The following is a 25,780-nucleotide window of genomic DNA, read 5'->3' on the forward strand; positions in this document are numbered from 1 at the left end:
TAGGAATTCTGTGGGGTCAATGATGGAAGGCTTGTCCGTGGAGTTAGTGATGGTGGTTTGGGGATTCAGTGGTGGGGGGTGGGGTCTGTGGCGTCCGTTATTGGGTGTCAGAGAGAGGTCAGTGATGGGGTCCTGGGCAATGGTGAATATCTTTGAGATGAGTGATTGGGATTTGGGGGCCCAGTGATGGGAGTCTGTGGTCAGTGATAGGGCCTGGGGCGTCAGCATGGGGAATCTATGGGGTCTGTGATGAGCTTGCTTTTTAAATACTCACAAGCATTTTCTTTATTGCTCCCATTTCAGTGTTTGGGTTTTTGTTTTTTGAATTTCAGTTAATGTTTTCTTTGATCCATGAATTATTTAGAAGGGCATTCTCTATTTCAAATAATGCCTCTGGGTGACGCTCGAGTGTAAAAATTGCTTGTGGCCCAGTTCAGGGTCAGTTTTCATAAATGTCACATCTATTACATAAAAACAATTGTATTCTTTATTAATTGTATTGTATTGTTTCATATAGATTGCATTATATATATTATTTTGTCTGCTTAATTAATTACCGAGAAAGGTAAACTCACACTGGAAAAGTTATTTATCCTCTTGCCCTTCCTTCAACCAGTTTCTGCTTTATATATTTGGAAATATTATTAGGAGCAGTTATGTGTATTTTCAATAATAGATATAACTAAATAACTCAAAAGATATTATAGCAATTTAAGCACCCACCAGCAATTTATAAAAGAGCTCATTTTCCAAAATGCTTTCCAGCATTTAAAAGAAAGTTTTTACAGTTCTGAGGGAAAATTATGTCTGATTGGTCGAATGCACTTTCCCGTCAGTAATGTTGGCACCTTTTGGGTTAATTGCCATCTAAATGTACTTTTCAGTGAATTTTCATGTCCTTTGTCTTTTTTTTCCCCTGGGCTTTTATTTTTTTTCCACTTGATTGCTAGATTTTTTTTTTTAACAATAAGGATAACCTGTCATCACATATTGAAACTTTTATGTATATATATCTTCATTTTTATTTTTAAGGTGTATTTTAACATAATTAGGAAATACCGAATCAGAAATATTTTGTTTTTCTTTTATAGTTTCTGGGTTTTCTCTCATGTACAATAAGATCCCTCTGACTGCACCAGAATGTTATACAAACGTATACTCCTAAAATTTATTTTAATATTCTTTGAGATTTTTAAAATACATATACTTAAAATATTTACTCATGTTGGAATTCAGTCTAATGTATAGTGTGCAATGGAGATCTAGTTTGTTCTGTTCCAGGTGGAAGGCCAGTTATGTCAGCACCATTTATGCAATGAATGTCTTGTGTACACTCAATTGAATGTCACTTTTTTCTTTTTTTTTTTTCCGGTACGCGGGCCTCTCACTGCTGTGGCCTCTCCCGTTGCGGAGCACAGGCTCCGGACGCGCAGGCTCAGCGGCCATGGCTCACAGGCCCAGCCGCTCCGCGGCATGTGGGATCCTCCCAGAACGGGGCATGATCCCGCGTCCCCTGCATCGGCAGGCGGACTCTCAACCACTGTGCCACCAGGGAAGCCTTGAATGTCACTTTTGTCACATACCTAAATCAGTATTGTCTGTTGTTTTACTTGCTTTGATTATATTGTTTTTTATATTAACTTTTAATATCTAATAGTGCATAGTAGTTGCTGATATTTATTGGATGCTTTTTGTATTCCAGGGAAGTGTTGAGTATTTTGTAAGCATCATCTCATTTCATTTTCGTAACTCTATGAGGTAGGCACTTTCATTCTCATTTTTGAAACTAAAGCTAAAAATAACTTACTCATTTTCTCATAGCTGAAAAGTAGCAGAGCTGCAATTCAAATCTTCAGTAATGTCACTCCATATCTCATGTTTTTTTCCCATAGTTTACCATGACTAATAACCTATCACAGGTTTTGTTAAACTTCATGTTCTCCACAGCACTGGTTCTCAAAGTATGGTTCCTGGAACAGTAGCATTAGCATCACCTGGGTACTAGTTAGAAATGCAGATTCTTGGGCCCTGCTATGATCTTAATGTTTGTTCCCCCCAAATTCATATGTTGAAATTCTAATACCCAAAATTATGGTATTAGAAGATGGGGCCTTTGGGGGATGATTAGGTCATGAAAGTAGAACCCTGATGAATGGGATTAGTGCTCTTATAAAAGATACCCCACAAAGCTTCATAGCCCCTTCCACCATGTGGAGACACAGCTAGAAGGTGCTGGCTATGAACCAGGAAGAGAGCCTTCATCGAAACGTGATCATGGACTTGATCTTGGACTTCCTAGCTTCCAGAGCTGTGAGCAATAAATTTCTGTTGTTTATAAGCTACCCAGTCTGTGGTATTTTGTTAGAGCAACCCGAATAGTCTGAGACAGGCCCTACCCTAGACCTACTGAATCAGAAACGGTGGGAGTGTGGGGATTTTTAACTGTATTTAAACAAACCCTCCAGGTGATTCGAATGCACGCTCAAGCTTGAGAACCACGGCCCTGTGGTGTCTAGCTCAGGGAACTACACCTTGGAGTTCACTGGAGATGTTTATGTGATGACTGACCATGTGGACATTATCTTTCCAGGGAGCCCCTGGGTCAGATCTTCCTCCAGATTCCACCTCACCTCTTCTTAGCAGCTCTGCTTGAGTTTACAGATGTCCACCAAACTTTAGGCTCCTGAGAGAATAAAGGTTGAGACCCAGCATGACCATGCCAGCTAATTGGACCTCTCACCAGAAATCCCTGGGCCTGGCTCCAGAGGAACATGGCAGCTCATGTGAGGTGAGGAGGAGGAATTCCAGGGGGTGGAAATTCATTCTGGGAGTAGTTTGATCTTTACAACAAAGTTTTATGTAAAGATATCTAAAATTATTCCCAACGTTGTTTTTGGTGTTTGTTTTATTTTGTTTACCATATTAACCTTGATGTCTAAACCCATCAATGACAGTAAGAGAACTGAAAATTATGAGCATAGATTCAGAAATCAAATGTATTAACTACTCACAGCAAAACAATGTTCAAAAATAATCTAGAAAAATAACTTATCTCAATTTAAAATCTAGATGAAAGGGTGGATTTCTAGGAACATACTAAATTTCCCATCAAATCTTTAATTACCATTTACCACATTTTCACTTGTAGGTGTTAAGACTTTTACTTAAAAAATTCTCCTTTTAATAAAATTAGGATTGCACCTTTGGAGAGATTTGTTTGCATTGATTTTATTCTGCTTTTGGAATGTTAACTTTGTGTATGTGTGCAAATTTTATGTTTAATATTTCTAAATGTTACAGAGTCACGTGAAAAGGATATTTCCAGATATAGACTTTGTTATCAATAAAATATGTAGTTAGGAGGTTTTTACAATGTGGCTTGTTTTTTCCTCTTTATCTCCTGGAGCTGAGAGATATTATTTAAAGTTTCCCACCATGAGTATATTTCTATCTGTATTGCCTATAGTTTCTGTTTATAAATTTTGATGCTATGTAATTTGTTGCAGTGATAGTAATGACATCTCAAGTTCATTTTGGATTGTGTCCTTGTCCTGTTTAATATCTTTTCTTAGAATTCAGCTCTGTCTGATATTAAGATGGAGGCTGTTATTTCCTTTCTGTTGGCATATGCAAATATGCCTTTTGCTTATCCTTTTACTGTCAGCCTTTGGGATCCTTGTGCATTTCTCTGTACAGCAGTGGAAAGATGTTTTTTATATTACACTTCTGATGTGGATGTTTCTTTTATGTATCTTTTACTGTATACTCTGTATTTTTTGCTTTTGTTTCTGTGTCATTCTGGTAATTAGAAGGGTTTAGATTCTTTTTTGTTTGGTTAGTTCTCTTAGTGTCACCCTTATCGCATTAACTTTTTGAACTAAATCTTTTACTCTTTTAGACAATATCTATTAAATTTGTACTGTGAATAATGGTAAGAGTTCTATACTACTACTTCAAGGATCCTTTTGTTTGTTGGATGTTTTTATTAAACTCTATTTTTGTTTTTTTTTTCTATTTTACTTTAAAAGTCCTTATTTCCATTTCATGTTGCTTACTTGTCTTAATCTGCTCTTGCCACTTTTTGTGTTTTCATTGAATGTTTTTATTGCTTTCAGAGAGAACTTCATTTCTGGCTACTTTTTCTTTTTTACTTCTTTACTGAGTTCTGCCTTTTTTTTTTCAAAAATTTAAATAACCATTTTCTTAACCTGTTTTTTCATTATTTCTTCTTTGGACTCTTATATCCCTATTTATTTCATTAAGTAGTTGATTGTTTTAGTGAATTCCTTGAATTCATGGTGAATGTGTTTTATTGTGTGGCAATTTATTTCTAGCATGTTCCTTTTAATCTCTCTCTTTCTTTTCATTCTTTTTGCTTATAGTATCCTTGTACATTAGGAGATTTTTATTGTTATCTTTGAGTAAGGAGATTTTTCCTGGACAGATTGTTTATAAGAACCTCAATTGGTGCAGAGTCAAAGCTACAAATATGACATCTTCTTGATTCCCCATTTAATTCTTGATGACATAGCGTTTAGGGGCCAGGGTTTTGATGTGAGTAGGTTGTGAATATGCAAGTGTATGAAAGAGAAAAATTAGAGTATATGTATTCTTTTCAAGTATATAAGGAACATTTTCAAAGAAATGACAATGTTCTAAGCCCCATAAACAGAATCAACACATCACAAAGAAGCAAACTGTAATCTCTGAACATAGTTAAATGAAGAAATAAAAAAGATAGCTTTCGGGCTTCCCTGGTGGTGCAATGGTTGAGAGTCCGCCTGCTGATGCAGGGGACACGGGTTCGTGTCCTGGTCAGGGAAGATCCCACATGCCACAGAGCGGCTGGGCCCATGAGCCATGGCCGCTGAGCCTACGCGTCCGGAGCCTGCGCTCTGCAATAGGAGAGGTCACAACAGTGAGAGGCCCGCCTACTGCAAAAAAAAAAAAGATATCTTTCAAGCATCATAATTTTAGACATTAAAAACCACAAGTATCTTTAATACTTATCCTTAATACTTTCTCTGTTCTGTCCTTCCTGCATGCTCATTCCCTACCCTGAATTCAGTGACCTGCCATGTATATTTAACTCCTGAATCATCATCTCCCTACTAGCTCTCTATCCACCTGCCTAGAGTCCATCCTTATATATGTCTTATCACTTAAATCTTAGTATGTACAAAATATATTATTTATCTTTTTCCCCCAGCCCCCTCCTCTAGTTCTTAAATTCGTCTGTGACCTCAGAATCTACAGCAACACAAAACTGATGACTGAGAGTTATCAGTCATTTTTTCTCACCTTCACACTCGGTATCACTTTTACCTCCTTAATAATTCGTATCAATCTCTTCTATAGCCTTACTACAGCCTTACTTTAGATAAGTAAGAAATTTGTATTCTCTCACCTGAATTGTGCAGTGGTTCTCGTGACTTATTTTCTGGTCTTGCCCATTTCAAAATGCTCTGTTATGAGAATAAACTTTCTTCAATATATTTTTTCAATGTTTTATTTATTTTGAAATAATTATAGATTCAAAGGGCATGCAGAATATAGTACAGAGAATTCTCCCATAAATTCCAATTTATTGTGATGCATGATTCTTTTTATTCATTGCTGCATCCAATTTGGCAGTATTTCATTTAGGATGTTTGCATCTAAGTTCTCAAGAGATATTGGTCTGTAGTTTTCTTTTTGGTACTGTCTTTGTAGTGCTTTGGTATCAGGGTAATAATACTGGCCCCAAAAAATTAGTTGGGAAGTGCTTCCTCTTCTTTTAATTTCTGGATGGGATTGTGTAAAAATGAGACTAACTTTTCTTTAGAAGTTTAGTAGAATTCTCTAGTAAAACTATCTCGGGACTTCCCTGGTGATCCAGTGGTTAAGACTCTGCTTCCACTGCAAGGGGCACGGGTTCGATCCCTAGTTGGGGAGCTAAGATCCTGCATGCTACACGGCGCAGCAAAAAAAAAACAACAAACTATCTGGGCCTGGAGACTTTTTTTTCCAGGAGCTTTTAAATTATTATTTTAATTTAATTTAATGGTTTATGGGATTATCAACTTACGTATTTCATATTGTTGAGTTTTGGTAGTTGTGGTTTTTGAGGAATCGGTCCATTTCTTCTAAGTTGCTGACTCTATTAGCATAGAATTTTTGTATTCCCTTATTTTTCTTTTAATGGCTGCCATATCTGTAACGATATTCATTCCTGACATTGGTAATTTGTATCTTTTTATCTTTGTCAGTCTGGTTGACTACTAGGTCAGTCAGCAAGATTTATGAATTTTATTGATTTTTTTCACAATAACTACATTGTGTTTTATTGATTTTTCTCTAGTTTTTTGTGGGTTTTTTATTTTCAATTTCCTTGATACCTGTTTTCTATTATTTTCTTCTTTCTGCTTGCTTTGTTTATTTTGCTTTTCTTTTTCTAGTTTCTTGAGGTAGGAATTTAGATTATTGACTTGAGACCTTTCCCCTTTCCTTTTTTAAAAAATTGATGTGTACTTGACGTATAACATATTATTTTCAGGTATACAACATTATTCAATATTTGTATATATTGTGAAATTATCACCACGATAAATCTAGTTCTCATTCATCACTACACATAGTTACAAATATTTTCTCTTGTGTTGAGAACCTTCAAGATCTCTCTTAGCAAGTTTCAAATATACAATCCAGTATTAACTATAGTTATAGTTACCATGCTGTGCATTACGTCCCCGTGACTTATTTTATACCTGGAAGTTTATACTTTTGACCACCTTCACCCATTTTACCCATCACCCGCCCCCTGCTTCTGGCAACCACCAGTGTATTCTCTATATCTATGACTTCAGTTGCTGGTTTTATTACATTCCACATAAAGTGAGATCATGCGGTATTTGTCCTTCTTTGTCTGACTTATTTCACTTAGCATAATGCCCTCGAGGTCCATCCATGCTGTTGAGAATGGCAAGATTTCCTTTTTTATGGCTGAATAATGTTCCAATGCATATATAAATACCACATTTTCTTTATCCATTCACCCATCATTGGACACTTAGGTCGCTTTCATGTCTTGGCCATTGTGGATAATGCTGCAGTGAACGTGGGGGTGTGTATATTTATTCAAGTTAACATTTTCATTTCTTTTGGACAAATACTTAGATATGGAATTGCTGGATCATATGGCAGTTCTATTTTTAATTTTTTGAAGAGCTTCCATATTATTTTCCATAGTGGTTGCACCAATTGACATTCTTCCAGTAGTGCACAAGGATTCCCTTTTCTCCACATCTTTGCCAGCACTTATTATTTCTTGGGTTTGTGGGGTTTTTTTGTTGTTGTTACATTCTGACAGGTGTAAGGTGATATCTCATTGTGAATTTGACTTGTATTACCCTGATCATTAGTGACGTTGAGCACGTTTTCATTATCTGTTGGCAATCTGTATATTTTCTTTGGAAAAATGTCTTATTCAGATTCTCTGCCCATTTTTTACTTGGATCATTTGTTTCCCCTTTTCTATAAATTTCCCTTTCAGCATCCCAATGATACATTGTATTTTCACTTTTTTTCAGTTCTATGTATTTTCTAGATTTCTTTTGAGGATTCCTCTTTGACTTATAGGTTATTTAGAAGTGTGTTGATTAACTTCCAGTTATTTCCAGACTTTCCAGATAGCTTTTGTTACTGTTTTCTAATATAATTCCTTTGGAGATTTTTCTGTTGTCTTTCTGTTATTGAGTTTTAGTTTGATTCCATTATTTTCAGAGAATATACTTCATATTATTTCATTTCTTTCCAGTTGAGATTTATTTCACAGCCTAGGATATGGTCTGTCTTGGTCATTGTTCTATGGATGCCTGAAAAGAATGTGTATTCTGCTGTTGTTGGTTAGAGTATTCTATAAATGTTGATTAGATCCTGTTGTTTGTTTTTCTATATCATTGATAATACCCTGTCTATTATTTCTATAATTTACTGAGTGTGGGCTTTCAGGTTCCTATAGATCCCTTTTTTAAGTGTTTGACTCCAGGTGGAAATAGCCATTCCTTCAATTATGCATTTCCAGATTAGATTTTTTTAATATGGAAGATCATGCTTTTTAAAAAACATTTTGCTATGAAAAAAATGTAAATGTATTCAAGAGTAAAGAGAATAGTATAAGGAGCCCATGTATCTATTGTACCTATCACTCAGCTTTATTAGTGATCAACATTCTGTCATTCTTATATTGTCTAAAACTACCCCCCTTCCCAGCTGCTATATTATTTTAAAGTAAATCCCCAAAACCATTTTATCTGTGACTACTTTCATGTATATCTCTAAAAGATGAGAATTCTTTTTTTCTTCCTTTTTGTTTGACATAACCATTAAGCCATTATCACACCTAAAACATAATATCAGTAATTCCTAGGTATCATCTGATACCCAGTTATTATTTGAATTTGAAACATGCCATAAATATCTTTTTAATGTTGGTTTGCTTTAATTAAGAGCCAGACACGGTCCACAAGTTGCATTTGGTTAGTATGACTCTGAAGTCTCTTTTAATAAAGAAAAGATTCTCCTTCATATTTTTTCTGTTGTAATTTATTTTTTGAAGAAACAGGCCATTTTCTGCCTTCTGGATTTAGCTCATGTTTTGGTCTTGATATTGTTCAACGTATTCCTCTATACTTCATATTACCTATGAATGATTTGTTGGATCTGGAGGCTTAATGAGATTCAGGTTGTATTTTTCTTTATATTTTGTAAAAGTACTTAAAAATGGGTGGTATGAAATTAATTACTATATCGTGTCAGGAGGCACATAATACATGGTTATCTCTCTTTTTGTGATGTTAAAATTGATGAGTGGATGCCATTGTTACTAGCTGACTCATGCATTTTAAACTTCTCTTCAGCCTTTCACCTGAAACAGTTGAGCAACCCTTAATGATTATTGTCTAAACTCATTATTTCATTAGGAGTTATGAGATGATGGTATTCTAATTCTATCCTAACTTCTTCATTTATTAGCCAGAAATCATTTTGTAAGGAACTGTTCCTCATCATTTATTTGGTTATTCTGCAATACAGGTCTTATACAAAAAAAATGTTTAATATAAATCTGACTACCTTAATTATCTTTACTTAAAATGGAAAATTCATACTTGTTCTATGAGCAAACTGTTTTTCCCATAACCACCTTCCTGGCTTGTCATGCAGACTTCTCTTCATTTACATAGAGCTATTTGCTATTCTCCAGACTCATCATGTATTTTCCTATATCCACACCTTTGCTTGTCTTTTCTGGGAAATGACCTTCCTCACTTCCCCGTTCTGTGTTATACTTCTCATCTTCCAACTTAAATTCCTCAACTAATAATAAACTTACACACCCATGTGGAATGTATCTTTCCTTTTTGGGGACCTCAGTGTGTTCCACATAGAGATTTACTTTTTGACACTTTAGTGAACTTGTGTCTTCTTTTACTTTACTTTTAAAACATAGGTCTTGTTTATTTTCCAAGTCTTTTAAGTTGCTAGAAGATTAGAAACATAAATAATTCACATTTGTGTTCCCAGGGCTAGCATAATGGCTGGTCCTAAATTGCTCAGAAATTGTATCACGGGTCATTCATCCAGTTGCTAGAAAACTACAAGAGAGCCTATTTCAATCTTCAGTTTTGAAAAACGAGTAATTGACTGACCATAGTATAGAACAATAGCAGAAATTCTTTACTGGCTTTCTTTCTTCCATAAAATATTATGTAAAACTAGATATTTAATATACACCCTATATGCAATACCATTTTTTAAAAAGTTCCTGGATTACACAGGTGTATGCACTTGTCAAAACTTCAAATGGTACTGAGGACTTGTGCATTTCATTGTATGTAAAGCTTACCTAAAAAAGGTAAAAAAATGTTATACTCTACTTAATGATTTGCATTCTGAAGTATTTAGGAGGAAGTGTACTGGCATCTGTAGTTTACTTTGAAATGAACAAAAAAGTAATATGGATTGATGGATGGGTAAAAGGATGGGTAAATGTGTGGCAAGACAAGCATAGTAAATTGTTAGGGATAGATTCTAAGTGGTGGTTATATAGGTTTTCACTACACAATTATTTTAAATTTTCTGTATGTTTGTAAAATTTCATAATAAAATGTTAGGGAAATGGGGGGTGAGTTTTTAAAAAGAGGAGGTAAATTAATAACAACAAAACCTAAGTTCCATATTCCTAAATATAGTCTCTCCATCCCCCAAAACTAACTATTCATGCTGAACAGGAATGTGCCCTTACAGGGATCAGTGTCCTTCAGGGATGTGGCTGTAGATTTCAGCAGAGAGGAGTGGCAGCAGCTAGACCTTGATCAGAAAAACCTGTACCGGGATGTGATGCTGGAGACCTATAGCCACCTGCTCTCAGTAGGTAAGCACAGTTACCTGAGTGTCTGAAAGAAGGGCCCCACTGAGAGTGTTTTTATTCTCAGTTGCTGAATGCTGTGAGACACCTGACTTATATGATGGTTTTGTCCTTGATTTGTCCAGGATTCTTTATCCCTTTTGGGCACTCTGAATTTTACAGTTGACCCTTGAACAACACAAGGGTTAGTGGTGCAGATCTGGCACAGTTGAAAATGCACATACAACTTTTTTTTTTTTTTTTTTTTTTTGAGGTACGCAGGCCTCTCACTGTTGTGGCCTCTCCCATTGTGGAGCACAGGCTCCGGGCACGCAGGCTCAGCGGCCATGGCTCATGGGCCCAGCCGCTCCACAGCATGTGGGATCCTCCCAGACCGGGGCATGAACCCGTGTCCCCTGCATCGGCAGGCAGGCTCTCAACCACTGCGCCACCAGGGAAGCCCCACATACAACTTTTGACTTGCCAAACACTTAACTCCTAATAGTCTACTGTTGACTGAAAGGCTTACCAATAACATAAATAGTCAATTAACGTATATTTTATGTGTTATATGTATTATATACTGTATTCTTACAATAAAGTAAGCTAGAGAAAAGGTTATTAAGAAGATCATAAGGAAGAGAAAATACATTTACTGTACTATATTTATCAATACCGTACGTTTATGTCATCTATAAGGTGAATCGTCTGTCAGTGCCTACATCAATATTGTCTTAAATGATACAAAGCACTATAGATGTTATATATATTACAACACTAGACATCAAAAATGAAAAGGTAATGTGAAAATGAAATTCATATTTATTTATAGGTGTAATGAACGATTCATGTATTGATAATGAAGAAGTAGCAATATGATTGCTTTATGGTAGCTTAGTGTAATTGATATGACGGTTTCATGGTAGCCTAGCCTATACAGTAATGAATAAAGTGTTATAAAATTTTTATGGCATACAGTATTATAGTCATATTCATAATGCAGTATTGGAAACATTGTTACGTTAAGAATAAACCACTTACCTGTGATGATAGGCTGATACCCAGTTTCTCCAATTACAAGAGAGGCATACTGTACAATAATGCACTTCTTGGAAAGCAGAGTTATAAAACAGTAAGAAAACTAACGCAGAGTTATAAAACAGTAAGAAAACTAACACATTACTAATTTTATATTAAATGACACTCACCTTATGCCTATGTAAGGATAGGCTGTCCACCTCAATACAAGTCTTGTACATGATGTTCTACATGATGAATACTTAGTCAATGATGATGACGATGACACAAACTCTTCATACAGTTCTTGCCGTACAGTTATTAGATTTTTACAGGAAGACACATGTATACACAACAGATAAGTTTATTAACTGTACAGTATGATGATTCTTTACTGCTTTTTAAGTGGAAGTGAATTATCGTAAAGGTCTTCATCCTCGTTGTCTTCACATTGAATGGGCTGAGGAGGAGAAGGAAGAGGAGGAGTTGGTTTTGCTGTCTCGGGGATGGCAGAGGTGGAAGAAGTGGGGGAAGTGGAAGAGGGGAAGCAGGAGATACAGGCACACTCGATGTAACATTATGGAAATATATCATAATTTCTAACTTTTTTGCTTTTTCATTTCTCTAAAAATATTTCTATACCATACCAACTCTTCTTCCACCCTTTGCTTTAGTTTCAGTGCCCATATCATAGAAAGGTCCATGTGGTAAAAGAAATCAAAAGCAGTCTTAAGTAAATCTGAACCTTCTGCCAGACTGTCTAATGTCAACTTGTTTTCTGGCACTGCTTCTTCATGTTTTCTTTCTAATCATCTGGCATTGGCTCGAAAGCCCTCAAATTCATCAAGCCTCTGCTGTGATGTCTATTAGCCCTTAAATTTCTCCAAGATAATCCTCCACACCCTCACCCCCACCTTTTTTGGCTTATTCACAATGTCTTTCTTGATTTCCCTTATTTACTCTGTTGTAAATCCTATGCAGTCATACACAACATCTGAACACAGTTTTTCTGGCAGGAATTTATTGTTTCAGGCTTGATGGCTTTCATGGCTTTTTCTATAACATCGATGGCATCGTCAGTGGTGTAATCCTTCCAGCCTTTTATGATGTTCTCTCTATCAAGTTTCTCTTTCACAGTGTTGACAGTCCTTTCCATAGACCACCATGTGTAATAAGCCTTAATGGTCCTTGTGACCCCCTGATCTAGGGGCTGAATTAGAGATGTTGTGTTTGGGGGCAGGTAGACCATTTCGTTGCCTTTGATGTTGAACTCACGGGGTTCTGGGTGACCAGTGACATTGTCCAATATCAAAAGGCAGTCCCTTACTGGCTGGGTACTTACTGACTCCAGGGACAAAGCATCAATGGAACCAATTCAGAAAGAAAGTTCTTGTTGTTCAGGCCTTCTTGTTTTGCAACCAAAAGGCTGGCAGCTGGTGTTTATCTTTTCCTTTTAAGGCTTAGGGGTTAGCAGCTTTATAGATAAGGGTTGTCCTAATCATAAACTTGACTGCACTTGCACGAAACAGGGGAGTTAGTTAGGATTTAGGTTCCTGTCCTGGTGCTCACTTCTCTTCCTTAGTCCTTTGTGGCATTTTTTCCAGAATATGGCACTTTCATCTGCATTAAAAACCAGTTCAGGCAGATATCTTTTTTCTCCTGAATGATTTTCTTTATGGCATCTAGGAACTTATCTGCTGCCTTTTGGTCATCAGAAGCTGCTTCTCTTATCTCTTTTTAAAGTCAAACCTCTTTCTAAAATTATCAAACCATCCTTTACTGGCATTAAATTCTCTAGCTTTAAGCCCTTCACCTTCCTTTTGCTTTAAGTTACCATATAAGGACTTTGCTTTTTCTCAAATCATATTAGAATCTATAGATACGCTTTTTTAAAAAATATTTATTTATTTGGCTGTGCCAGGTCTTAGTTGCAGCATGCAGGATCTTCATTGTTGCATGCGGGGTCTTTAGTTGCACATGTGAACTCTTAGTTGTGGCGTGTGGAATCTAGTTCCCCGCCCAGGGATCGAACCCAGGCCCCCTGCATTGGGAGTATGGAGTCTTAGCCACTGGATCACCAGCAAAGTCCTGGAATGCTTTCCTTATAACAATCCTGTGCCCACATACAAACTACATTTTTAATACAAGATTAAAAAAAGTGTTTCTCAAAAAGTGCATGGTGGGAATTCCCTGGCAGTCCAATGGTTAGGACTCCACTCTCTCACTGCTCAGGGCCTGGATTCAGTCCTCCCTGGTTGGGGAAATAGGATCCCACAAGCCATGAGGTGCAGCCAAAAAAAAAAAAAAAAAAAAGATGCAGGGTTTTTTTGTCTGCTGGTATATGCTTCATGTAGTTCTTTCTTTTTTTTTTTTTTTACAATGGTTTTTACACTTAATTCATTTATCTTGAAATGGCTGGCAACAACAGCTGCAGACCTCAATCAAGCAATTCAGCTTTTTCTTGTAATGTCATGAATTTTCTCTGTTCTTGGGAGCATTTCCAGCATCACTAGTGGCACTTAGTATGTTAGTATGGGCCCTGTGATATTATTCAAGGTTTATGGTATTGCAATAAACATGAAACATATGTGAGAACCCAGAGAGATTACTTTTTACTGCTATACACAATTTACTGGAGAGAGGGACTGCTCATGAGGCAATGATTAGGGCATTTTAAGTGGATATTTACAGCACTGAGCTCACTGCAATAGCAATAGGAGGTGGCTACAAAATTCATGACATACCTAACTTTTTAAAAACATTTTTTGATATTTCTAGGCTATGAAGTTTGAGTTTTTTCAAATTGTCACGGATCTCCAAAAGATTTTCCAATATTTTCCGTAAAATCCATTTATAAGTTGGACCCATGTGGTTCAAAGCCCTGTTGTTCAAGGGTTAACTGTACTCTGTTCTCAGAGATACACTGTTACTTTCCTGTAGAACAAAGCCTCATTGAACAAGACTATTGGTTGGGCTCTGTAACACAATTAGCTGGACCCAGAACTTTTATCATTTCTCATGAACAGGGTATCAAGTTCCTGAAACAGAGGTTTTCATGTTGGAGCAAGGAAAGGAGCCATGGGCACTGCAGGGTGAGAGCCCACATCAGAGCTGTCCAGGTGAGTGAGTGTGACCCAGACTGATGGGAGACAGGGAAGTAAATCTCAGCCATCTTGAGAAAGACTGGCATCTTTGAAATGCTATTAAGCTGACTCTTCTGGAAGGTTCTGATTTTTTTGTATTATTTGAGGACCCTTGATATCAGCCTCTCAAATAACTAAATGCCTTTATAAAAATGCCTTTGTCATTTCTAACTGTCTTCTTCCTTGGCTTTTTGGCGTCTGGGTCACATGCCAATCTGCCTCAATAAATATTTTCTTTTTTTCTTGGTTATGCTCCTTTTCTATAACATTCTTTTTTTCTTTCTGCCTTTCGCATTGTCCAAGATTCATTCTTTACGTATTCAGCTATTCATGGATTTTCTTTCTTTAAAAGTTACTATATGTCACACAGTCCCACTCCTGCTAGTCCTCTTTCATTTCTTTCTTTCTCATTGTGAGATGCTTTGGAACTTTATCTCCAATCATGCTCTCTTCCTTTTTTCTCCATAGTCACTGACTTAAGATTTCTCACTTTCCCATTCCCCATGTCTTTCATCCAACTGATGACTTAGAGGTCACTGTTGCTTAACCTTTAGGAGTACCTTTCTGACTTCCTTCCAAGGTTGCTTGAGACTTCACACTGACTGGGGGCTGTCTGCCTAGTTGGCTGATTTTTGAAATTGCTTTATTTCTATACTTCATATGATGAGGTTTGAGTTTAATCATGTCTTCATTCAGGACACACTATCATCATCAGTATGGGTAAGGATTCTCTATTATTTTATTTTTTCAATTTATTCATTATTCCTTCTTTTCCCCATACTCTTCTCACTTCCCATCATAGGCAATTGTTTTATATGATAGAAGCATATTTTTAAGTTCATATTTAAAGTGACTTGGGGTATGTATTATTAGTTTATATAAATATTATTGTACTACATATCTTGTTCTTTGCCTTTTTTCACTTCCTGGCACAGTGCATTGAGTTCATATTCTAAATAAACTGAATTGTATCCCAGAATGTTTCCTATCACCACTATCACCAAGTCTTCTCAGCCAATGATTCACCCTCACCCTTTTCACTGTGTTCAACCTGGATGAACCATATGACCCTCTTCTCTTGCCTCTGCTAACTGCTATTTGAGCTAAAATCATCTTATTCTCCTCTGAGAAGGAGAGTTTCGGTTTCAAACCTCACAGAGAATTTCTGAAAAACTTCTTTCTACATTGAGAGGAAAGGTGATGCTACAAGTGACGTTTTATTGTATTTTATTCTAGAAGGATTGTGGCAGATTGATGACCAGATAGAGAGCTATCAACAAAGAGAAAACAAATCTTTAAGAGATGTTGCTTTCATCAAGAAAATATTGACTATAAAGAGGGATTATGAATATAAAGACAGAAAAATAATTCATGTGAGCCAAAACATTCCTTCCCCAAAGAGACCTCATCAGTGTGACTTATATGGAAATGCTTTAAGCCATAATTTAGATTTACACGGTCATAATAGAAACAGTGGATCAAAGAACGTTAATAAGATTACTGAATATGGTAAAATTTCCTCCTGTACTAAACATGAGTGTACTCCAACAGGAGAGAAATTATGGGGCCATAATCAATGTGGAAAAATCCTCAGCTATAAACAAGTACCCTGTCAACATCAGAAAAGTCATACTGGGGCTTCCCTGGTGGCGCAGTGGTTGAGAGTCCGCCTGCCGATGCAGGGGACACGGGTTCGTGCCCCGGTCTGGGAGGATCCCACGTGCCGCGGAGCGGCTGGGCCCGTGAGCCATGGCCGCTGAGCCTGCGCGTCCGGAGCCTGTCCTCCGCAACGGGAGAGGCCACGACAGTGAGAGGCCCGCGTAACGCATAAAAAAAAAAAAAAAAAAAAAAAAAAAAAAAGAATAAACCACTTACCTGTGATGATAGGCTGATACCCAGTTTCTCCAATTACAAGAGAGGCATACTGTACAATAATGCACTTCTTGGAAAGCAGAGTTATAAAACAGTAAGAAAACTAACGCAGAGTTATAAAACAGTAAGAAAACTAACACATTACTAATTTTATATTAAATGACACTCACCTTATGCCTATGTAAGGATAGGCTGTCCACCTCAATACAAGTCTTGTACATGATGTTCTACATGATGAATACTTAGTCAATGATGATGACGATGACACAAACTCTTCATACAGTTCTTGCCGTACAGTTATTAGATTTTTACAGGAAGACACATGTATACACAACAGATAAGTTTATTAACTGTACAGTATGATGATTCTTTACTGCTTTTTAAGTGGAAGTGAATTATCGTAAAGGTCTTCATCCTCGTTGTCTTCACATTGAATGGGCTGAGGAGGAGAAGGAAGAGGAGGAGTTGGTTTTGCTGTCTCGGGGATGGCAGAGGTGGAAGAAGTGGGGGAAGTGGAAGAGGGGAAGCAGGAGATACAGGCACACTCGATGTAACATTATGGAAATATATCATAATTTCTAACTTTTTTGCTTTTTCATTTCTCTAAAAATATTTCTATACCATACCAACTCTTCTTCCACCCTTTGCTTTAGTTTCAGTGCCCATATCATAGAAAGGTCCATGTGGTAAAAGAAATCAAAAGCAGTCTTAAGTAAATCTGAACCTTCTGCCAGACTGTCTAATGTCAACTTGTTTTCTGGCACTGCTTCTTCATGTTTTCTTTCTAATCATCTGGCATTGGCTCGAAAGCCCTCAAATTCATCAAGCCTCTGCTGTGATGTCTATTAGCCCTTAAATTTCTCCAAGATAATCCTCCACACCCTCACCCCCACCTTTTTTGGCTTATTCACAATGTCTTTCTTGATTTCCCTTATTTACTCTGTTGTAAATCCTATGCAGTCATACACAACATCTGAACACAGTTTTTCTGGCAGGAATTTATTGTTTCAGGCTTGATGGCTTTCATGGCTTTTTCTATAACATCGATGGCATCGTCAGTGGTGTAATCCTTCCAGCCTTTTATGATGTTCTCTCTATCAAGTTTCTCTTTCACAGTGTTGACAGTCCTTTCCATAGACCACCATGTGTAATAAGCCTTAATGGTCCTTGTGACCCCCTGATCTAGGGGCTGAATTAGAGATGTTGTGTTTGGGGGCAGGTAGACCATTTCGTTGCCTTTGATGTTGAACTCACGGGGTTCTGGGTGACCAGTGACATTGTCCAATATCAAAAGGCAGTCCCTTACTGGCTGGGTACTTACTGACTCCAGGGACAAAGCATCAATGGAACCAATTCAGAAAGAAAGTTCTTGTTGTTCAGGCCTTCTTGTTTTGCAACCAAAAGGCTGGCAGCTGGTGTTTATCTTTTCCTTTTAAGGCTTAGGGGTTAGCAGCTTTATAGATAAGGGTTGTCCTAATCATAAACTTGACTGCACTTGCACGAAACAGGGGAGTTAGTTAGGATTTAGGTTCCTGTCCTGGTGCTCACTTCTCTTCCTTAGTCCTTTGTGGCATTTTTTCCAGAATATGGCACTTTCATCTGCATTAAAAACCAGTTCAGGCAGATATCTTTTTTCTCCTGAATGATTTTCTTTATGGCATCTAGGAACTTATCTGCTGCCTTTTGGTCATCAGAAGCTGCTTCTCTTATCTCTTTTTAAAGTCAAACCTCTTTCTAAAATTATCAAACCATCCTTTACTGGCATTAAATTCTCTAGCTTTAAGCCCTTCACCTTCCTTTTGCTTTAAGTTACCATATAAGGACTTTGCTTTTTCTCAAATCATATTAGAATCTATAGATACGCTTTTTAAAAAAATATTTATTTATTTGGCTGTGCCAGGTCTTAGTTGCAGCATGCAGGATCTTCATTGTTGCATGCGGGGTCTTTAGTTGCACATGTGAACTCTTAGTTGTGGCGTGTGGAATCTAGTTCCCCGCCCAGGGATCGAACCCAGGCCCCCTGCATTGGGAGTATGGAGTCTTAGCCACTGGATCACCAGCAAAGTCCTGGAATGCTTTCCTTATAACAATCCTGTGCCCACATACAAACTACATTTTTAATACAAGATTAAAAAAAGTGTTTCTCAAAAAGTGCATGGTGGGAATTCCCTGGCAGTCCAATGGTTAGGACTCCACTCTCTCACTGCTCAGGGCCTGGATTCAGTCCTCCCTGGTTGGGGAAATAGGATCCCACAAGCCATGAGGTGCAGCCAAAAAAAAAAAAAAAAAAAAGATGCAGGGTTTTTTTGTCTGCTGGTATATGCTTCATGTAGTTCTTTCTTTTTTTTTTTTTTTACAATGGTTTTTACACTTAATTCATTTATCTTGAAATGGCTGGCAACAACAGCTGCAGACCTCAATCAAGCAATTCAGCTTTTTCTTGTAATGTCATGAATTTTCTCTGTTCTTGGGAGCATTTCCAGCATCACTAGTGGCACTTAGTATGTTAGTATGGGCCCTGTGATATTATTCAAGGTTTATGGTATTGCAATAAACATGAAACATATGTGAGAACCCAGAGAGATTACTTTTTACTGCTATACACAATTTACTGGAGAGAGGGACTGCTCATGAGGCAATGATTAGGGCATTTTAAGTGGATATTTACAGCACTGAGCTCACTGCAATAGCAATAGGAGGTGGCTACAAAATTCATGACATACCTAACTTTTTAAAAACATTTTTTGATATTTCTAGGCTATGAAGTTTGAGTTTTTTCAAATTGTCACGGATCTCCAAAAGATTTTCCAATATTTTCCGTAAAATCCATTTATAAGTTGGACCCATGTGGTTCAAAGCCCTGTTGTTCAAGGGTTAACTGTACTCTGTTCTCAGAGATACACTGTTACTTTCCTGTAGAACAAAGCCTCATTGAACAAGACTATTGGTTGGGCTCTGTAACACAATTAGCTGGACCCAGAACTTTTATCATTTCTCATGAACAGGGTATCAAGTTCCTGAAACAGAGGTTTTCATGTTGGAGCAAGGAAAGGAGCCATGGGCACTGCAGGGTGAGAGCCCACATCAGAGCTGTCCAGGTGAGTGAGTGTGACCCAGACTGATGGGAGACAGGGAAGTAAATCTCAGCCATCTTGAGAAAGACTGGCATCTTTGAAATGCTATTAAGCTGACTCTTCTGGAAGGTTCTGATTTTTTTGTATTATTTGAGGACCCTTGATATCAGCCTCTCAAATAACTAAATGCCTTTATAAAAATGCCTTTGTCATTTCTAACTGTCTTCTTCCTTGGCTTTTTGGCGTCTGGATCACATGCCAATCTGCCTCAATAAATATTTTCTTTTTTTCTTGGTTATGCTCCTTTTCTATAACATTCTTTTTTTCTTTCTGCCTTTCGCATTGTCCAAGATTCATTCTTTACGTATTCAGCTATTCATGGATTTTCTTTCTTTAAAAGTTACTATATGTCACACAGTCCCACTCCTGCTAGTCCTCTTTCATTTCTTTCTTTCTCATTGTGAGATGCTTTGGAACTTTATCTCCAATCATGCTCTCTTCCTTTTTTCTCCATAGTCACTGACTTAAGATTTCTCACTTTCCCATTCCCCATGTCTTTCATCCAACTGATGACTTAGAGGTCACTGTTGCTTAACCTTTAGGAGTACCTTTCTGACTTCCTTCCAAGGTTGCTTGAGACTTCACACTGACTGGGGGCTGTCTGCCTGGTTGGCTGATTTTTGAAATTGCTTTATTTCTATACTTCATATGATGAGGTTTGAGTTTAATCATGTCTTCATTCAGGACACACTATCATCATCAGTATGGGTAAGGATTCTCTATTATTTTATTTTTTCAATTTATTCATTATTCCTTCTTTTCCCCATACTCTTCTCACTTCCCATCATAGGCAATTGTTTTATATGATAGAAGCATATTTTTAAGTTCATATTTAAAGTGACTTGGGGTATGTATTATTAGTTTATATAAATATTATTGTACTACATATCTTGTTCTTTGCCTTTTTTCACTTCCTGGCACAGTGCATTGAGTTCATATTCTAAATAAACTGAATTGTATCCCAGAATGTTTCCTATCACCACTATCACCAAGTCTTCTCAGCCAATGATTCACCCTCACCCTTTTCACTGTGTTCAACCTGGATGAACCATATGACCCTCTTCTCTTGCCTCTGCTAACTGCTATTTGAGCTAAAATCATCTTATTCTCCTCTGAGAAGGAGAGTTTCGGTTTCAAACCTCACAGAGAATTTCTGAAAAACTTCTTTCTACATTGAGAGGAAAGGTGATGCTACAAGTGACGTTTTATTGTATTTTATTCTAGAAGGATTGTGGCAGATTGATGACCAGATAGAGAGCTATCAACAAAGAGAAAACAAATCTTTAAGAGATGTTGCTTTCATCAAGAAAATATTGACTATAAAGAGGGATTATGAATATAAAGACAGAAAAATAATTCATGTGAGCCAAAACATTCCTTCCCCAAAGAGACCTCATCAGTGTGACTTATATGGAAATGCTTTAAGCCATAATTTAGATTTACACGGTCATAATAGAAACAGTGGATCAAAGAACGTTAATAAGATTACTGAATATGGTAAAATTTCCTCCTGTACTAAACATGAGTGTACTCCAACAGGAGAGAAATTATGGGGCCATAATCAATGTGGAAAAATCCTCAGCTATAAACAAGTACCCTGTCAACATCAGAAAAGTCATACTGGGGCAAAATCTTATGAATGTGCTGAATTTGGAAATATCTTCACCCAGAAGTCACAACTCAAGGTACATCTGAAAGTGCATACAGGAGAAAAACTGTATGTATGTATTGACTGTGGGAAGGCTTTTGTACAGAAGCCAGAATTCATTACACATCAGAGAACTCATACTAGAGAGAAGCCCTATAAGTGCAGTGAATGTGGGAAAGCCTTTTTCCAAGTATCTTCTCTTTTCAGGCATCAGAGAATTCATACTGGAGAAAAACTCTATGAATGCAGTGAGTGTGGGAAAGGCTTCTCTTATAACTCAGATCTTAGTATACATCAGAAAATTCATACTGGAGAGAGACACCATGAGTGCAGTGATTGTGGCAAAGCATTCACGCAGAAGTCCACACTCAAGATGCATCAGAAAATTCATACAGGCGAGAGATCCTATATATGTATTGAATGTGGACAGGCCTTCATCCAGAAGACACACTTGATTGCGCACCGCAGAATTCATACTGGAGAAAAACCATATGAATGCAGTAACTGTGGGAAGTCCTTCATTTCCAAGTCACAACTGCAGGTACATCAACGAACTCACACAAGAATGAAACCGTCTATATGCAACGAATATGGGAAGGTTTTCAACAATAGTTCCAACCTCAATACACATAAGAAAGTACAAATGAGAGAGAAATCTTCCATATGTACTGAATGTGGTAAGGCCTTTACGTACAGGTCAGAGTTGATTATACATCAGAGAATTCACACCGGAGAGAAACCTTATGAATGCAGTGATTGTGGAAAAGCCTTCACTCAGAAGTCAGCACTCACAGTGCATCAGAGAATTCATACAGGAGAAAAATCATATATATGCATGAAATGTGGGCTAGCCTTCATCCAGAAGGCACACTTGATTGCCCATCAAATAATTCATACAGGAGAGAAACCTTATAAATGTGGTAATTGTGGGAAATCCTTTACTTCCAAGTCACAACTTCACGTGCATAAACGAATTCACACAGGAGAGAAACCTTATATGTGCACTAAATGTGGGAAGGCATTTACCAACAGGTCAAATCTCATTACACATCAGAAAACTCATACAGGAGAGAAATCCTATATATGTCCTAAATGTGGCAAGGCCTTCACACAAAGGTCAGACTTGATTACACATCAGAGAATTCATACTGGGGAGAAACCTTATGAATGCAATACCTGTGGAAAAGCCTTCACCCAGAAGTCACACCTCAATATACACCAGAAAATTCACACTGGAGAGAGACAGTATGAATGCCATGAATGTGGGAAAGCCTTCAACCAGAAATCAATACTCATTGTGCATCAGAAAATTCATACAGGAGAGAAACCCTATGTGTGCACTGAGTGTGGAAGAGCCTTCATCCGGAAGTCAAACTTTATTACTCATCAGAGAATTCATACTGGGGAGAAACCTTATGAATGCAATGATTGTGGGAAATCCTTCACCTCCAAGTCTCAGCTCCTGGTGCATCGACCAATTCACACAGGAGAAAAACCATATGTGTGTGCTATATGTGGGAAAGCCTTTAGTGGCAGGTCAAATCTCAGTAAACATCAGAAAACTCATACCGGAGAAAAGCCCTACATCTGTTCTGAATGTGGGAAGACCTTCAGACAAAAGTCAGAACTGATTATACATCATAGGATTCATACTGGAGAGAAACCTTATGAATGCAGTGACTGTGGTAAATCGTTCACTAAGAAATCACAGCTCCAAGTGCATCAACGAATTCACACAGGAGAGAAGCCTTATGTGTGTGCTGAGTGTGGGAAGGCCTTCACTGACAGATCAAATTTGAACAAACACCAGACAACGCACACTGGAGACAAACCCTATAAGTGTGTAGTCTGTGGGAAAGGCTTCGTTCAGAAATCGGTCCTCGGCGTGCATCAGAGTATTCACACTTGAGAGAAACATTCTGAGAAAACCTCAGTGAGATCAGATTTTATTTTACATTATGGAATTCATGCAACAGAAAAATATGCATATTATCGTAACTAGAAATGCTCCATCAGAATGTCATACATTACTATACAGAAGAGGACCTCTGAAAGGACCCTGAATGGGAGGACCCCTTCCCATATTGTCACCAGCCTCAGTAAACCTTGAGGCATTCATACTGAGAAGGAACTTTGTCAGTTTGGTACATTAGAAGAAGCCTTCTCATGAAAACTGTAATGGAACACTGTTAGCAAATTCTGCACCGGAAACATTATGTGAAGTCATGTTAATGATAATCCTGTTTACTGTGGAATAGGTAATATGCCAACAAGTTGAATGGTAGAACAGCATAATATATACGATAATGATAAACCCTAAGTTCTGTGAGATGTTTGTTGCAGAACACATTGCCTAACAGAATTTTGTGTGTCATTCTTCTGTTGAATCAAACGTGGTCTGCGTATCTAATCCCCCATTGCATATTTTTATCAAGAAAGGGATGCCACAATAAAAAAATTATTTATGTATACAGATATAAACCTCAGAGTGTATGTTGACTCCCCCATTATCCTCTAGCACCATGAATGGTACCCCCGCCTTATTAGCCACCAGTAGAGTGTTTTCAACTTTCATACAGCACATTGTCTTCTGACCCCTATAATTGCATTATGACTGCCTATTCGTGTTGACTACCATTATCTCCCAGACTTACTGACCCTTAATTAGCCCCCAGTATAGTGTCCTGTGAGCTCCCATTACCTTCAGGAAAGCTTCTGAAGTAAGAATGTTCAGGTCACCTCAGTCAACAATTCACCTTGGTCTCCCTCTTGCTGTTACAGTTTTATAGTGCTTCCAGCTCATTTGCCTTCCTTAATGACTTGACCTTTATAATGACAATAATGAATCAATAACTCATTAAAACAAACCCCAACATACCTTCACTGTCTTCTCTCTATCCATCTTCATTCCATGCACTCTTCAAGGACCTTCTCCCCCATGTGCCTCAAACACATCAGGTTAGATCCTGCCTCAGGGCCTTTGCATTTGCAGTGCCCTCTTCAAAGAGCACAGTTCCTCATTATATCTGTGTGGTTTACTCCGTTGTGTCTTTCTTCCAATGGCATATCTTCACAGAGGCCTGCCCTGCCCTCCCCTGCCTGCCTGGCTTAAAATTCCATCATCCTCCCCTTCCTCCTTTATCCTCTCCATAACACTTATTACCATGATGCCCTGTATATTTCACTTGTCTATGGTTCCCACTCTAGAATGTTTTTCCCCATTTTGTTCACCATTGTGAGCCTAGACCCATGCCTGACATACAACAGTCCTTCTATGAGTGCACGTTGTGGAGTGTTGACCATGCTCATCCCATGACTTCCCTTTGATCCTTTCTGTATTGCAGCATAAGATGCTCCGATGGGGAGAACCAACTTGTCTAAAACACACAAGGCTTTTTCACCCCCAGTCTTTACCTGGGCTGTGCCTCCTTCCTGTTCTAAAAGTTGTAACATCATTGTAAACCTTTTGCTCTGATGCCAGCCCATTTAAAGAAGGGACTGGGCTTCCCTGGTGGCGCAGTGGTTGGGAGTCCGCCTGCCGATGCAGGGGACGCGGGTTCGTGCCCCGGACTGGGAAGATCCCGCATGCCGCGGAACGGCTGGGCCGGTGAGCCATGGCCGCTGAGCCTGCGCGTCCAGAGCCTGTGCTCCGCAACGGGAGAGGCCACAGCAGTGAGAGGCCCGCGTACCGCAAAAAAAAAAAAAAAAAAAAGAAGGGACTGAGGCACAGGAAATCACTCCCACATGGATGGGACTTGATGCTTGATGTTTCAGGATTCCCTTCAATGATTCTGAAATACCACAGTCAGCTCCAAAGTGATCACAAAAGAGCCCACTCACACTGCCCGAGCATGCACAGTCCTGCCTTACCCCAATTGCACCTTGATGGGGCCTTGTCTACCCCATAACTTGACCTACAGACCTGCTTATCATGCCCTGACAGGTATGCCCAAAGCTAATAATATGGAGAGGCCAAGAGCAGAGAAGGGTTGACCTTCCTTAAAAGTTAGGTGTGCAACCTAAGACTGGGGCAGCAGTGGTCTCACAGATGCATGCAGAGGGTCTGATTGAAAGCTCAGCTGCTGGGTGGCCAAATGAACCAGCAAAATGGTTCCTTCAAGTCAGTCCATTGGCAATGCTGAGAGTGGGAAACAGTTGGGTTGTACAGAAATCTTCTCACCTTTGTGAATAGCAGCATGAGGGTTGAGAATGGGGACAGAACCTGGTTAAGGGGACAGGTCTAAGGATTTTCCTGTAATCCCCTCACCCAAATTGGGCAGTGATTAGTGACATACCCCATTACCACACCTTAGATCCATGTCTAATCCATCATTAGCTCCCCTTTATCTCACCCCTTCACAGTATCTGATGAGCCACTGTACACCCTTCTCTATGTTAGAACAGTATCTGGTGACCCACTACTCCCTTTTAACTCATTCAGCACTATTTCTGGGGCTTCACTCAATGTTTTACGACCCACCATCTTCCCCCAACTTAGGACAGTGTTTGCTGATCCCGCAGGAGAGTGTCTGGAGATCTCTCCATTACCCCCTTCTTAACCTACCCCAGCACAATGTCTGGA

At 38.3% G+C, this 25,780-nt stretch overlaps 1 protein-coding gene across 1 annotated transcript; it reads left to right on the plus strand.

Annotated features, from left to right (window-relative positions):
* Positions 1–2,716: 2,716 nt before the first annotated feature.
* On the plus strand, positions 2,717–23,107 carry LOC136141213 (zinc finger protein 81-like). The gene is given in 8 exon segments (XM_065899389.1): positions 2,717–2,788; positions 10,285–10,411; positions 14,428–14,520; positions 15,674–15,709; positions 15,712–16,147; positions 21,058–21,739; positions 22,148–22,314; positions 22,735–23,107. Coding segments are annotated over 8 exon segments (1,986 nt in total).
* Positions 23,108–25,780: the final 2,673 nt, after the last annotated feature.

This window comes from Phocoena phocoena, chromosome 20, assembly GCF_963924675.1.
Source record: "Phocoena phocoena chromosome 20, mPhoPho1.1, whole genome shotgun sequence".
NCBI classification, from domain to species: domain Eukaryota; kingdom Metazoa; phylum Chordata; class Mammalia; order Artiodactyla; family Phocoenidae; genus Phocoena; species Phocoena phocoena.